The sequence below is a fragment of the Pelecanus crispus genome, chromosome 1 (genome assembly GCF_030463565.1).
Source record: "Pelecanus crispus isolate bPelCri1 chromosome 1, bPelCri1.pri, whole genome shotgun sequence".
Lineage (NCBI taxonomy): Eukaryota > Metazoa > Chordata > Aves > Pelecaniformes > Pelecanidae > Pelecanus > Pelecanus crispus.
In genome coordinates, this window is record NC_134643.1 from 85,533,626 (window position 1) to 85,548,959 (window position 15,334).

The 15,334-nt window shown below is 43.2% G+C and overlaps 1 protein-coding gene and 1 long non-coding RNA gene across 2 annotated transcripts; one reads left to right on the plus strand and one right to left on the minus strand.

Moving 5' to 3' along the window:
• Positions 1-1,502: 1,502 nt before the first annotated feature.
• On the minus strand, positions 1,503-7,509 carry LOC104035953 (C-type lectin domain family 2 member B-like). The gene is made up of 6 exons (XM_075708087.1): positions 7,492-7,509; positions 7,224-7,380; positions 6,331-6,384; positions 5,099-5,280; positions 2,924-3,024; positions 1,503-2,000 (listed from the first exon to the last, which is right to left on the minus strand). Exons 1-6 carry the CDS (start codon positions 7,507-7,509, stop codon positions 1,895-1,897), a joined length of 618 nt encoding a protein of 205 aa, XP_075564202.1. The 3' UTR covers positions 1,503-1,894.
• A 2,243-nt stretch (positions 7,510-9,752) lies between these two features.
• Positions 9,753-11,529, plus strand: LOC142597186 (uncharacterized). The gene is made up of 3 exons (XR_012831999.1): positions 9,753-9,771; positions 9,902-9,991; positions 11,372-11,529. It is a non-coding gene; the product is annotated as an uncharacterized LOC142597186 (long non-coding RNA).
• Positions 11,530-15,334: the final 3,805 nt, after the last annotated feature.

The window sequence follows — 15,334 nt, forward strand, 5'->3', positions numbered from 1 at the left end:
GACAGTATAGTACTGTATCTGCTACTTAAAGATGCTGCAGAATGCATGCATGTTGAAGAGATTCCCCTTTCCCCAAATAGAAGAGGATCTGTAATTTTGGAGAAGCAAAATTCAAATGTGGGCAAAAAAATTAGGATCTTGATGTCCAGCAACCTCTGAGTAGAAATTATTTGGAGACCAAAGACTTAATTTGGATGACTGCAGGCTTTGAGATTGATATGTCTCTTAAGTGTCTTCTTTTTTTTAGATTTACCATGCGTGGCTGGGAAACAGGTGGAACTGGGATATTTGCAAGAAGGAAGGGATCTGTTTAACGAGTTCTTATGCAACTTGCAAATGAACCTATGAGAAAAATGGCAATTCTGCTGAACTTCAAGGAATCATGCATGACTAAACATTTAGGCCTTCCCATCTCTGTTTAGAAATGTTTGAATCAGTTATTGCAATGCTTGTTTATTTAACACAGGCTTGCATGAATGCATCACTGTTGCTGTATCAGCCACTCTTGGATAATTCCCTCCCTTTGCAGTTTTTTGTGTACATGTATTATATGTCCTCAGCACCTGATCCTGAACACTTATTTCAGAAGAACAAACTGAAGGATAGTGTGTGCAAATATCACTGACTGGCTGTCGTGATCTAGCTCCAGCCAGCAACTAAGCACCACGCAGCCACTTGCACACTCCCCCTACCCCGATGGGATGGGGGAGAGAATCGGAGGAGTAAGAGTGAGAAACACTCCTGGGTTGAGATAAGAACAGTTTAATAATTGAAATAAAGTAAAACAGTAATGATACTGATACTAATACTAATACTACTACTACTAATAATAATATACAGAGCAAGTGATGCGCAATGCAATTGCTCACCACCCGCCGACCAATACCCAGACAGCTCCCAAGCAGTGATCGCTGCCCCGCAGCCAGCCCCCTGACAAGTTTACATACTGAGCATGACACCATATGGTATGGAATAGCCCTTTGGGCAGTTTGGATCAACTATTCTAGCTGTGCCCCCTCCCAGTTTCTTGTGCACCTGGCAGAGCATGGGAAGCTGAAAAGTCCTTGACTAGCATAAGCAGTACTCAGCAACAACTAAAAACATCAGTGTGTTATCAACATTCTTCTCCTACTAAATCCAAAACACAGCACTATGCCTGCTACTGGGAAGAAAATTAACTCTATTCCAGCTGAAACCAGGACACTGGCATGCCAGTTGCTTGTGCTGCCTGAAAGCTGCTTATCTCAAGTCAAACCTTTCTTGTAACAATAAAAACAATCCCTGAAAACTGCCAACATGGGGAAGACCTTTGGTAAGAGAATATAGCTTAGTTCAGCCTAGACAAAAACAAAACAAAATCTGTAGTTGTACTGAAATGCAATTTATTCAACACAGTTGTGGTTACCCTTTTGTCTCAGAATCCCAGAGGGAATGTCCAAGTTACAGCAGCTAAGAGCCCCAAACTGTCTTACACCTCCTCCTCCTCCTCCTCCTCTCTCAAATAGTCCTTTCCCAGGAATGCAGTAAGGGACCTTTCCACATTGTAAGTCCTCGAGGCTCATTACATTCCTCTTAGTATTGTGTTTGTATCAAAATAAATTATTTATGGAAGTCATAATGCCCTGCACAGCTTTTGAAATACAGAGTAGTTCTGACTTCGTTTGCACTGGTGTAAAGCAGACATAACCTTAATGCAGTTGGCTGTGGAAGCACTTGGGTGTGAAGCTGGCATCAGTAGGACCTGATCCAGGACTAGTGCCCCTACACACAGCATCTCAGAAAATAATTCGGTGACAGAGCCTATCACCTTTAGCACCACGTATATATTGATCATTTCACTGTACAATGGATATGTCTTAACTGTCAATATCAAATGAAGATCTAAGTCATCCCTTTAGGGAAGATGGATACAGATCCAGCGCCTGGGCAAAGAGCATGCTGACGTAGAAATAGTGAAGGCATCCAAGTAGGCACATTCAGAGTGATTCCGTATCTGAAACCTGAAAAAATACAGGAAGAAAACAGTGATTACTAAATAATTTCTACTACTGAGACAAATATTTTAGCCTGCTGTAAAAGAAAATTTCTGCTGAAGTAGTTTCCAGTTGACTTTGGCCCCTTGTGATATGGTAGTTTCAGCTGCTAAAAGCAAGGTGAGTGATAAATCATGTTAGAAAAGACTGTTTATGTTGCACTGTTGCATGAACCTCCATTTCTATGAATGGTCCATACCAGGTATCATACCATATATCCAAAATAACAGGTGGAAAGACAAAAGACAGCTTATGATATATCCTGCCTAGAATTACTGAGGCCATAAATGCCCCGGAGAGCAAGACAAAGGGAACTGCTGGTTGATGGGCCTGATGCAGAGCTGTTGTAGCCCACACATTTTCTAATATAAACAGGGGAAAAATCTGGGTTGTCCGCAGGTTGTGACAAACTCGCTAAAGCAGATATGATCTTTCTTATGAAGCTGCTTAATCCATCTGAAGATTATGATTTCCTCATACCTGTCATTTCGTTCACTTTCATCCCTAAAAAATGTATGTGTATTGCTAGATATTGTGTATTTCAGGAAGACGAGCATAAAAGATCACATTGCAAACCAAGAATTCTGAAGATCTGAAGAGACTGAAATGTCTGTATTACGTACTGAAAAATATGTATGAATTAAGGTAAATAGGCATGATCAATAACATTGTCTTGATGTGCTGAGCTACTAAAAAACCCTTCTTGAATCAGGGACCTCTCTACATTGATGCTATTGGAGTTAGAGCAGTAATAACTGCAGAGAGTTCATTTTCAAAGTCATAGTTATAAATCACAGGAAGAAAACCAATTCTGATAGAAATAACATTGTGCTGTAAACCCTAATTCTACATTTACTTAAGTACATCTTAGACAATCACAAGGAACTTACGAGTTCTGCAGGGGACTACCATCCTCCCAGTAGAAGCTTTCACCTCTCTTGCGCAATCCAATCCAGGAGTCATCTATTTTCAAACGCTTAGCTAAAGAATGCTAAAAAAAAAGAAAGCATTTTTGTCAATATGAGCTCTCTCAATGAGGAGCAAATCCCTGCTGTGACTTTTGAGGAGGACTAGTTCATCACACTCTCATCTAGAACATGTTCATAAGCATTTCATTGAGAGTTAACAGCCTAAATCTGCCTTTGAATTGACCCATATAGTTATCATAAACTTCAGTGAAGTTACTCAATTCTATACCCTTGAAAATTATTACTGTTCACTGCACACAAAAATACCCAAACACCACGTATTGGTTGTGTCTGTCTATATATGTTTATCAGTCTCTATATAAGCAACTTGGTCTAAATACACTGGTACGTACAGGTGTTTCCTGCATTTCAGATGGGCATATGGGAACTCCTCCCCTTCCTAATTATTATTTAAATAATTTAAAGTTTGTTATCTGTGGATGTACAGTTCACTGCTCCAGAAGTTTGCAACAACCTGTATCAAACACAGCAAAGAATGATGGAAGGTAACAGAAACAGCACTTGCAATGGGTTAATATTACAGAACTTCCTGCAACAAGCTATCATTAGACTCAGTGAACTTACGTAAAAATTATATAAATATTAGCTGTCAGCATGGACTCTAATGGACATGGAAAGAGTAAACACTTACACTCCTCCACTCTCCTCCAGCAACTTCAATTCAATACAGTTCAGAAGGAACTGTCTCTGTATGGTCCCAATGCCATTTCTACAGTTTTTGGTGTACCTTCTTCTGGTGTGGCTCACACTACCCAGTGCTGGAGACCATTCAACACATACCACAGAGCACTAATCTGACCGGGTAGGTCAATGTCCGCACTCCTGCGCTTTTCTTTCATAAGTGGGGTTTACAGTTTGTAGGTATAAGGGTTTTAAGCAGCAGCTTAAATAACACCAATTTCTGCCTAGCCAATTATCAGCTGAGTATCACAAGCACCAAATTAGAAGTGAAGCTTTTAGATGCATAAGGAAGAGAGACATTTACAAATTCAGTAAGAGGTGATCACTCACAGGACAGCAATGCAGAAGGGGCTTGTGGAGAGGGGACAAACTGGCAAATATGGTCGGAATTATTGGCAAAGAAAGGGGTCTGATGATGGGATAAAATGAGAGACCACATTCAGTAAGGGACTTGCACGTGAAGAACTAGGCCCTGCATCTTCCTCATTGTTGAAATTCTTGTCACTGTAAAAATATTTATTAGCTCAAGTCAAATTCAGATGTGACAATCTGTGTAATTTCACTGCAGTTTCCTCCATTTCAGTATCTGCTACACCACTAATACATACCAGCCAACTGGAAAAGTAGCCTATTGACCTCTACTCAACAATCACAGTAACAATAAAGCTCAAATGTCAATCTATCTAAAAACTAACTTTCTGATGAAACTAGTTTCTCATTGATAATACTCAAAAGACTCAGCAGATCTGTAAAAACATATTACAGTTTTAGTAGCATGCAGTAGTAAGATGTCGCTAGCATTCACCGACTCAATGCAACTGGACCATAATATAATATTTTAACAAACTTCTTAGCTTGAGAAAATGTCCAAGCCACCTTCAGCAGGCTATATTCCCACCACCGGTATAAGCATACATCTCCAAGAGGCATTAAGGCATCTCTAAAAACAGATGCAAGCTGATAAAGATGGATAATTTCCACTGTACTGAGAAATTATTTGAAATGTTTGGTTTCTTATAGAAATCAAAGTATCCGTTTACTTGTCTGTACTGAGAATTGGACAGATTCATACCTGCTTTGAAGATGAAGGTCCATAGGACAGAAAAGTAAAACTAGGTAAACTGATTCATAACAAAGAGCTTTTCATAGTCATTCAAGTCAAATCCAAAGCAGTGTGGGGCACCTGGTATTGCTGCTGCACCTGCTGCAGCCAGCCAGCTACCTACATTGACAAAGCAGGTACTTTTCCACTACCTGAATTCACACAGGTTACTTATTTTACAAAGATCTAAAGGATAAGTATTGCATGAAAAAAAAATTGAAAGCTTTGTGAAGGACAGAGAGAGGTATAGAAGTTGTGCTCTGTTTTGGTTTTGGGTTTTTCTTTCCTATTACCATTTCTTCCTGGTTTTCAAAAATGGCTAGCAAGAATCCACTCGAAGTGCAGAAGGTCTTACTAGATGTCCAGTTTTTTTCCTCCTCTGAGATGAAATAACATTTCTTTTTGTAACCTATCCACTCGCTGGGGCACTGTTCAGAAGGAAGTTTTCCATGGCAAAATGTCTTGAGTGTTAAAACTACAAAGGAAAAGAGAGAACAAAATTTCTACCTGGTAAAATCTTACCATTCATGAGCATAACTCAACCTAAAATGTAGATTTTTTGAAAGCCAATGCCACACTAGGTACCAGAAGAGAAGCCAAAGGAAGGGCAAGGATCCTGACCTTCCCTGCCTTTCAGGCACTGTCTTCAGCTGAGAAATGTGAAAGTTGGGGGCTGCAGCCTAATTATTACAATCAGTAGAAAAGAAGTAGGGTTTGGAAAACACTCCTGAATTTTAGAGAATTGGAGGCATTGACAATTGACTATTTATACTTGACACATTTTACATCCAGTAATAGGGTAATAAACCTCATACTGTTAATTTATCGATCAAATTCATTTTAAGTAATGAAGTTGCTTGAGTATCTACAACTGGTGAGATATTTCATGAAGACAAGCTGCTTTGATTTTGTATCAGACCTTTAAGTGTTTGATGAATCTCTGTGAAGATAAGGAAATTAGGTGTTGATATGATGCTAATGAAATTTGTCTGCTAACAAAGAGGTAAAAATTACTATTATTTGGAGAGTTTGAAGAATGGTTCATTGGAGTTGTTTCCCAGAGCATTTTGATGTTCTCTCTTCATCTTCTTTCTGTCACAGTAGCTCTGTGAGGGTGAGAGGACTCAGCGGCACGTTTTGTTTCAGTGCTGAGTTTAATTTCTTATGGTAACCAGCAAGTTAGTGGTGATAAGTACAGACAAGACATGCAAACACCACATGCATGGCCAGGCAAGAAACTACACTCTTAAGAGTAGTAAGGATGCAGCAAAAAGGAAAAAAAAGTTTGCAGCTGAAACATCTGCATTTTATCTGTAGGAAGAATTCTCTCTCCTTTTAACTTCTGCCTGGAGGTTATTCAGTCTTATACTGACATCAGAGTAACTGAAAACGTGATGGAAGTACTAGGTTTTGTGACTCTGCAGGCACTGCAGAGTACTAATGTTGGTGTGCTTGACTGCTGTGATCCTGGAGCCCAGCAGTCAAAGAAAACATATCTCAGATGGAAAATGTTCCAAAAGCTTACCAAATGCAATGATGAAGACCAGCACAAGTCCAAGAGATAGGTATGGCCTACAGACTGTGAAAAAGAAGATCATTAATGGCTTTGTATATATAGCACTTAGGCTCAGACTGCATTTCAGTATTGAGACAGCCTTTCATTTAAGCTCCAAGTATGTAAATACAAAGCACTACTGAAGTCAAACAAGGCACCCTGAATTGACATTTATGTAACTGGACAATTCAATAAAATGGCTAACTATCACCTAATTCACATTTTTTTTCATCCATATACACCCTAAAGTTTTCCACAGATGTGCAGACCCCTGCATAGCAAATTTAAGCCTTCCAGTCCCAAATTTATCATCTCCTCTATGTTTTGCAGACCTCTTAGTAATAACCTCTGGAGGCCGAGAACTCATAGATCATCACTAACTCAAATCAAGCTACATCCATGTTTGGAAAACAGGAGAATGTTCTCATGCAATTCAAACTTTAAAAGCTGAGGTTCAGAGTATGGCTGATGTCTTGAATCAAATGTATTTTCTCTTTCTCACAGGCTGTCCTTCACGCACAAATTTCAATCCAGAGGTGCAGGCTCATCTGTTGCAAAGGCACAAACTATTTTCTCTAATGAGGTTTGGCTTTACTTCCTACATCTTATCCAAGAGTATTTCATACAGGTAAACTTCCACATGGAAAAATGCCCGTTTTCACACAAAAGGATCAAACATAAACAGTTCACACTTGGATCAAACGTAAGAGTTATCTTAACTTTTGTGACTCCAGTTTTGCCTAGAAGCAAACTCCCAGGTTTTGTCTTGTCCCAGCCAGGGGACCTGGAACTAGGTTTGGAGCCAGACTTCAGACTTCCTGCAGGAAGGTGTCTTACCTAACACCAAAGAAAAAAAATCTTACATTTTGACTGCAAGAACCACTTTTTATAGCACCTCCTTGTCTTCTGCACCCAAGAACTAGCTGCCACATCTTGTTCCACGTTAGTGGAGTCTATGTTCCTAACAGGTGCTTGTGCCATCCCGGTGGTCTCAGCCTCCTGTTCATCTTCAGACTCCATCTACAGCTGGGAAACAAAGAAAGAAGCTATGTTTAATGAGTGCTTCCCCTACTGTCTACAAAAGAGTGGCAACAGTACAAATCCCAAAGCCGCCTTAGTTATTGCCTGTACCTGAGGGGATGAGGGCATCCTTGGTAGATGGAGAAATGAGGAAACAAACAGAAAATAAGGAGCTTGTGCAACGTATCTGAGGCCCACCAAAAGGAGAAGGTGGGCCTCAGATGCGTTGCACATACCCTCCTTCCCAGGGAGGGGGCCAATGCGGAATGAGGACTGTAATGGCGGGAAAGGGAAGAACAGAGCAGATGGGAACAGTGTGATAGGGAAGGGATGGGGCATATCAAGGCAGGAGGGAAAGGCCACAAAAACCAGAGCTTTCCACTTCACCACTACGTAGCTTAAAGTAGTTTTGTCTGCATGCGAAACGTTTGGGCAATTTCCCAAGTGAGGCTTGAACCCGGTCTGCAGAAGGGTCCACTGTATGCTTTTGTGCTCACTCCAATGACTGATATTTTCCTCACATATTTTCTTAAATCCCACTTTCAATGACAAAAAAAGAAAAAGTCACCCAGAGAAGAATATGCAGCTATAAACATTACTGTGTCGGTGCAGAAATGTCAATTCATCTTGATGAGTTAGGTTATAATGGGGGGGGGGGGGGGGGAACCCCACCACTCCTCTTTAGAAACGGCCTCAACATCTTTACTTTCATTACTGTTGTTATTATTTATGTTAATTGGCACATGCCTAAGAGGCATCCTGTGAGAGACTGAAAGAGTTGACGTCTCAAACATTGCGGTGAGACAAGTTAAGGTCTGCACAGAGACAAAGGAGAAACTAAGGCTTGGAATTACGTTCTCCAATAGGGTGCTCTTTCCCCAAAGACTCTTCTGATTGCCCTGAACACATCCCCAAACCACTTTTTCCATTTGAGTGCCTGGATAGTCATTGTTTGGTACATGGAGGTATGTTTGCCCGTGGGCTACGCCTCTTGCCTCCAGCGAGCATGCTACACCTTGTACTCAAAAAGCACGGGTTTTGACTCCAGCCACAGAGGAGTTTCTCCTGAACCTTCTCACCCGCACTAGGGAAAAAGCCTATTCCCCATCCTCGGCTTTTGGGAGGGTTACAATGAGCAACACAGCCAGCTGGGGTACAGGGGAGCTACCCCTCTCTCTAAGACAAGGCATTTCTTGAAGGCAGATGCTGGCAAAAGCGTTTCACAGAACTGGAAGATTGAAGAAAAACGTACAGCCTAAAGCTCAGCGATTTTTCACCGAGCCACCAAATATACTTCCACTTCTGAGAGCTTATTTAGCTGAAGAAATTTGCTCTCACTTTTTGGGACGAGCTTTCTTCCTTTGGAGGGAACACCAGCAGGAGCTCCGTTTGTTCTGGGCCACCAGACAACCGCAAGCGAACGCGGAGACCCGGGCCGCCCCCCGCCCCTTCCAACAATCACCCCTTCCCCCTCCTTAGCCCTCATTTTCCCCCTCCGCACGCACTCCTACCCTCCCTTCGGCTTCGGCGGGGGGTGCACACGGGCCCGCGGCCTGAGCCATGGCAGCAGCAGCACCCTACCTTCTCCCGCCGCTGCGGCCGGGGGGGGTCTCCGGGTGCCGGCCGCCGCCGCCAGCCCGCCCCGGGCGCTCCCGGGCTTGCGCGGCCGCTTGGCCCTTCCCTACCCCGCCGCCCGGCTCCCCGCCCGCCCTTACCGGCGCCGCCGTCGGGGCCGGGGCCCTGCTCCGCGCCGCGCTCCGCTCCGCCGCGGGTACCGCCCGGGCGTGAAACCGAAAGGCAGCGGCGGGCTTCCGCCACGCGGCGTCGATGGAGGAGGCAGGCGGCGGCGGGGTCGGCTTCTCGCCGTCCTGGAGCCAAGCTATGCTGTGGCGGCTGCGGCGGCTGCGGCGGCTCCGGCGGCGGCTCCCTCCGACCCGCTGCTGCCCCAGCTGCCCCTCCGGGACGGGCTCCCCGAGGCCCGGCGGCCGGTGGTGCTGACGGGGCCGGCGCCGAAGGGATGGCTGCTGCTCTGGGCGGAGGCGAGTCGCCGGAGGCGCAGGGCGAGGCCGGGTGAGACGTGACGGGAGCCACGGGAGCCAGGGGAGCCGGGGGAGCCGGGGGAGCCAGGGGAGCCAGGGGACGGGGGCCGCGGCGAGGCGCCGGCCGAGCCCCGGAGGGGTGCGGTGGGCCGGGCAGCCAGCGGGCTGGCTGGGGCGGGGGACCGCTGGTTCCCCCCCCCCTCCCCGCCCCGGGCCGATGCCGTGGGCGTGAAGCAGTCGGGGGGACTCTATTCTGCGAGTATCTCTGTGGGGTTTGGCAATTTAATACCTTTTGAAACTCTGGTCGAGTTTTAGAGGTACTGATGCTTTGCACTACGCAGTCGTTTCAGGGGTAGGTGCAAGTGTTTGGAAAATCTTGGTGAAGTTAATGTATCGCTGCAGGGTTTTTTTTGACCTGAGTCTGCAGTTCCTTATATGTGCTTTATTCCCTGACGTGCATTAATATTTCTTTCTCTCCTTAGATATGTGTTCATACCTCTCTTTCTGGAAAAGAGTTGCGGGAATTGTCATTGCCGTTGCTGTGATTTTACTCTTAACGTGGATTACCTTAAGTGAGTGCATTTATTTTAAAAAACCTAGCTCTCGAAAGAGATTCAGTACTTCTCTCTTTTGTTATGCCGTCTCTTAATTGCTGAGGGGTAAGAGATATTTCCACTGGTTTTCAGTTCTCCCACACACACTGTCAGGGCTGCTCTTACAAAGAGATTAGAATCCAGAAAAGGAAAGTGAAACTGAATTGTGTTATGGCTTGTCCTTAGACAGTTGTTTCTGGTAGCATTAAACTGACTTAATTTTTAAAATTTTCTGTAGGATTTCATTGTACTGCAGCGTGGCAAAATGCTGAGGAATGACAAAGCCATAAGCAGAGTTAGGGAGGCAGTACTGACTTCTCTACTTGACTTGGCTCTGGTCTGTAGTTATTTTTACAACTGAGTACATTGAACCAAAACCTGTTTAGGGAGAAATTTTAGTTGCTTAACAGTAGATAACCAGTGTCTATGTTTCCGCTCTTTGTCAAAGACAGCCTTCTGCCCTGATGTTCTCGGCTGTGTTGTCTCCAGTGTAGCTGGAGCTTTGCATTTGCACATGCAGGATTGTCGTGGTTTAGCCCCAGCCAGCAACTAACACAACGCAGCCGCTCGCTCACTCCCCCTGCCCCGATGGGATGGAGGAGAGAATCGGAGGAGTAAGAGTGAGAAACACTCCTGGGTTGAGATAAGAACAGTTTCATAATTGAAATAAAGTAAAATAGTAATGCTAATAGTAACAGTATAATAATGATAATAACAATAATAATATACAGAGCAAGTGATGCACAATGCAATTGCTCACCACCCACCAACCGATACCCAGACAGCTCCCAAGCAGCGATCGCCACTCCCCAGCCAACCCCCCCCAGTTTATATACTGAGCATGACATCATATGGTATGGAATAGCCCTTTGATCAGTTTGGATCAACTATTCTGGCTGTGCCCCCTCCCAGTTTCTTGTGTACCTGGCAGAGCATGAGAAGCTGAAAAGTCCTTGACTAGCATAAGCAGTACTTAGCAACAACTAAACCATCAGTGTGTTATCAACATTCTTCTCCTACTAAATCCAAAACACAGCACTGTGCCAGCTACTAGGAAGAAAATTAACTCTATCCCAGCCGAAACCAGGACAAGGATTCTGTTTGCTGGCACATGCCCAGCATGTGAGCATGTAGTCAGGGATCACTGGACACACCATAGCTGGATAACTGGAAAAAACTAAGACTGAGCACAATCCTTCAGAACATAATAATGTTCACCCATCTCCTGCTTAATTCAGTGCAAGTCGCAGGTATTTTTAAGCTGGAAGAAGCAGGTCCAGCATTTGTGTATCCAATTTTATTTTAAATATGTAATGATGAGTAAGTGACGTTCTCTTCATTTCTTCATTTGAACAAAAGATCTACCTAAATTACCACAGCTGGAGCCATGCCCTGATGACTGGCTGTACTACAAGAAGAAGTGTTACTATAATTCAGGAGACGTGGCAGATTGGAATTCCAGTCAGAAGTCCTGCTCTGACTACGGAGCTTCCCTTGCAGTGATTGACAGCCACCAAGAGCTGGTAAGGTGTCCAGCACCTTGAATTATGTCTGCTGCCCTAACAGTTTCTGTAATGTCATCACTTGTTCCCTTGTATAGCTTGAAACCCAGCATACTGTGTGGCAGACGTGTTTGTTACGAGTTGGTACAACCTACAGACTTTTTCAGTGTGACATGGTCTGTTCGCTAAAATCCACTGTAGAAATTCTGTTATTACCTTAGAGGGTATTTCAGAAATTTGAAAGGCAAACTAGGTATAAATTAAAAGTAAAGTCTGAAAGAATATAAAAATGGAGTTGTGATGCCTGATTAAAAATAAAGAAGGTGTGGTTGGTTTTTTTTAAACTGGCAATTTATGTGCGTGTTTTAAGTTAGGCAATTTTTCTTGTCCTCTCTCCTCACACCCTCTTGACGTTCATTCCCTCTCCAGGGTACCCAAAAGTACAGTCAACAGCAATTCCCACACTAAATATAACTTCTAAACTTATTTTGAGTTTGCACACCACTGATGCACATGTATCTTCTTGATACTCTTTAAAGACACAGTTCTTTTAAAGGGTGCTTTCTTTAGCGTAACAAATGGTTTAGTGTCCAACCAAGGAACAGAAATGTGTTGTTAGTTCTGTGCAAAATAGTCAATTTCTCTGTTTCCACAAAAAGCAAAGACCAGCTGCGGTTACATGATGCTGGGACCAATGGTATTGAAAGTAACTGGTTTGTGCGGTAGGTTCTACCTGCGGTTTTTGTTGTTTTCAAACCGTTTTTCTTTTTACTATGTTCTTTAAATCTCCTGTAGTGTCCTACCAATTCAGGGTGTTCTGTATGGCTGAGAAAAGAAAATAGCACTATAGCAAATGTGTTTTCAGAGACGACTATAGGATCATAAGGAAAGACTTGAGAAGGTCTTTATTTTACTCATACTGCAGATGGTAAACTATGTGTATGCCCTCAAATGTCCTGGAGTTTGTGTTTAGGTAGTCCCAAGTGACTTTACAGTCAGGAATACAAGGAACAGGAAAACGGAACGAAATCACAGACTTATGATACAATTAGCGTCAAGAGTAAATGTGTGAAAATTGGGAAGTTGGGGGTTTTTAAATGCGTGACTTGAATTTGATAAATACACAACATAACTAACATCCAAGGAATTATGGTGATACAACACAGTCAAGGCAACCTGTGCCGAGTCAGGCACTGTGTCCCCACTACATACATGTCCACGCACTGAAACGTCATTCTCCTGGTGATACAGTGAAACCACTGTACTAATGTGTAGTGTGATATGGTATGTCTAACAGCATATGTGGATGTTTTTAATGATGGGGTGGGACGGGGTATAGGTGGATGGTCAGTAACACTCTGCATGACTACCAACTAAATAGCTGGGACCTCATTGACTATTAGTAGTAGATCTAGGGCTTCCTTTAGTATTTCATCACATTAAATTTAGCAGTGAAACATCAGTGACCTGTGAAAAAAAAAAGTCCGCCATTGCATATTCTGTGACACAGTTTATATCTGTATGGTTTTTATACAAAAAGCTATATAATCATAATCATAACATCTAATAGCCATATCATTTTATTCTGTGTTTTGTCTAGAAATTTATAATGTATCAAATACGCTTAACAGACTCCTGGATTGGGCTGTGCAGGAAAGGAAACAAATTATTCTGGGTGAATGGAGAGTCATTTGACACAAACTTGTGAGTTTTCTTTCAAATACACTACATGGGAGGAGGGTCAGTAGCTTTTGTGTCCAAGTAGAAAAGTCATTCTGTGTTACCTATTCCACTGTAGATAAACTGGCATATCTTACCAAATGAGGGCTGTCATATGGCTGTAAAAATGCTAATGCTATGCTAATAAAACTAGTTATGTCCCCAGAGAAGTAAGGGGCATCATTACCTGCTTTTTCATGTGGTTGCATGAAAAAGGTTATGTCTAGAGTAACTTGTTTCTGTACAATCCTACTATATGAGATGGATAACATTTGCCTTATTAAGAAGAATTACTGATGTTAGACATTATAAATTGTTTGAATTAGCTTGCCCTGTTGGTCTTGCAGGGTTCAACACTTAGCCAGTATAGACAGGGCCTCCTAAGACCAAATGAGGTGCTCAGGACCACGTTGGAAGGTCACTGGGCTGGGTGGTTGTGCCTCAGAAGGCATTGCTTTTGCCCACTGTATCCTGGCGACTGGCTTTCTTTGCAGCCATATCCTGTGCATTCTGCAGAGACTCAGCAAAATCAGTGGGAAGAGTTGGCAGGGCCCCACTCTGTACTGGAGGAGTACTGCTGCCATGGGTCCCGCTAGGGTCCTCTCTCTCCTGCTCTGGAGAATTGTGCCTTTTGTGCTCACAACACGTGAAGTACAAGTACACGTGGTACATCTCTGTGGGGATCAAAGCAGCTTCCTGTGGTAGAAGGTGCATCAGAGCATCACCATGTGTTTCACATGCACATGAATTCTGATCCTCCCAATGAGAAAAGTGGGGCTCATTTTAAATCATTCTCTAGTTTTTTCTCTGCAGTCTTTAGGACCCAGTTTTACAAAGAACAAGAAATGTGTCTTCTAATTTTTACACCAAAGTTCTGCTCTAATTTTTGTTTTTCTCTTGGCTTTTTAGATTTCCTGTCAATATAACAAATGATGGAGACTGTGTCCATATAGATTCAGGCTTCATCTCTACCAGAAGGTGCTCCTCACTCAGGAACTGGCTTTGCACCATCAGTCAGTTTAATCCCAAGACAGGCTCTTAATAGGGAACAACTGGCTGTGCAAATACAGAGACTTTCTCCGCAAGAAGCTGGAATTCAGAATACTTAAAGTCCTTGCTGTAGGAGGTCCACAGGGGCAAGAGGTATCCAAACTTCTCCGGGAGAAGCAATACAGGGAGTAATACCTCCATGAGAAAGAGGTAATTGGTTCAGAAGTGGCAGTACTGAGAGGAAATGATGATACAGTGGCTGCTGCAAAGAATGGAAGTTGCTTCTTGGTAATACAGTTTCATTGTTAAAACTGCTGAAGGACATGGCAATGGATGCTTTTCTTGAGAACTCTTCACAATTGCAAAACATAATTTTTTAGGATGGCTAAAAACATTGTTAGATGGGCATGAAGGTCTTGTTGAAAATGCAATTCAATAGTGAACTCAATGATGTGTTTTTTCCTGTTTTCTGTGGAACTCAGTAATTCTTTGCCTGAGAACTTTCAGTTTGTCTTTGCGGTAAGTGGGTGAGATTTCATAAGGTGTTTAGACTTCCCTCCTCTTCTTTTTCCATGGCGTTTTCAAATGTGATTGGTATGTAATATCCAAGGATATAAATGGGAGCTTTGTAAACCAGGAAGGCAGCTACTGACTAGGTCTTCTAGTGAACGGCACTGCTGTTACAGTGCATATAGAGTGGGACAGATTACAAGTATTCTTCTCTATCCCTCTGGACTGATCTGGAAACATGACCGCTACTGCCCAAAACTTCTCTGAATATGTGGCTGCAATAGGAAAGCTCCCAGACAGAATCACACACAAATGTCATTTTGGGAGGGCTGACGAAGTCCACTGGATTTGGAAGGGGAGAGACATGTATATCTAGCATGGAAAGGGTTCTAGGGCAGCTTCAAGTGAAGTGCTGTGGTGTTTCTCTGCTTGCCTGTGCAGGGGGAAAAAAAGCTTTTATTGTTTCCAGCATGGCTATTTTATCAAGTGACTTGTGTGGGCAAGGGTAGTTTAACAGTCCATGGGATAGATGCACCAGAGCTAAATAGCATAGCACCCTGGATTAATCTGCTTAAATTCTTGGTATGATCTACTTGGTATG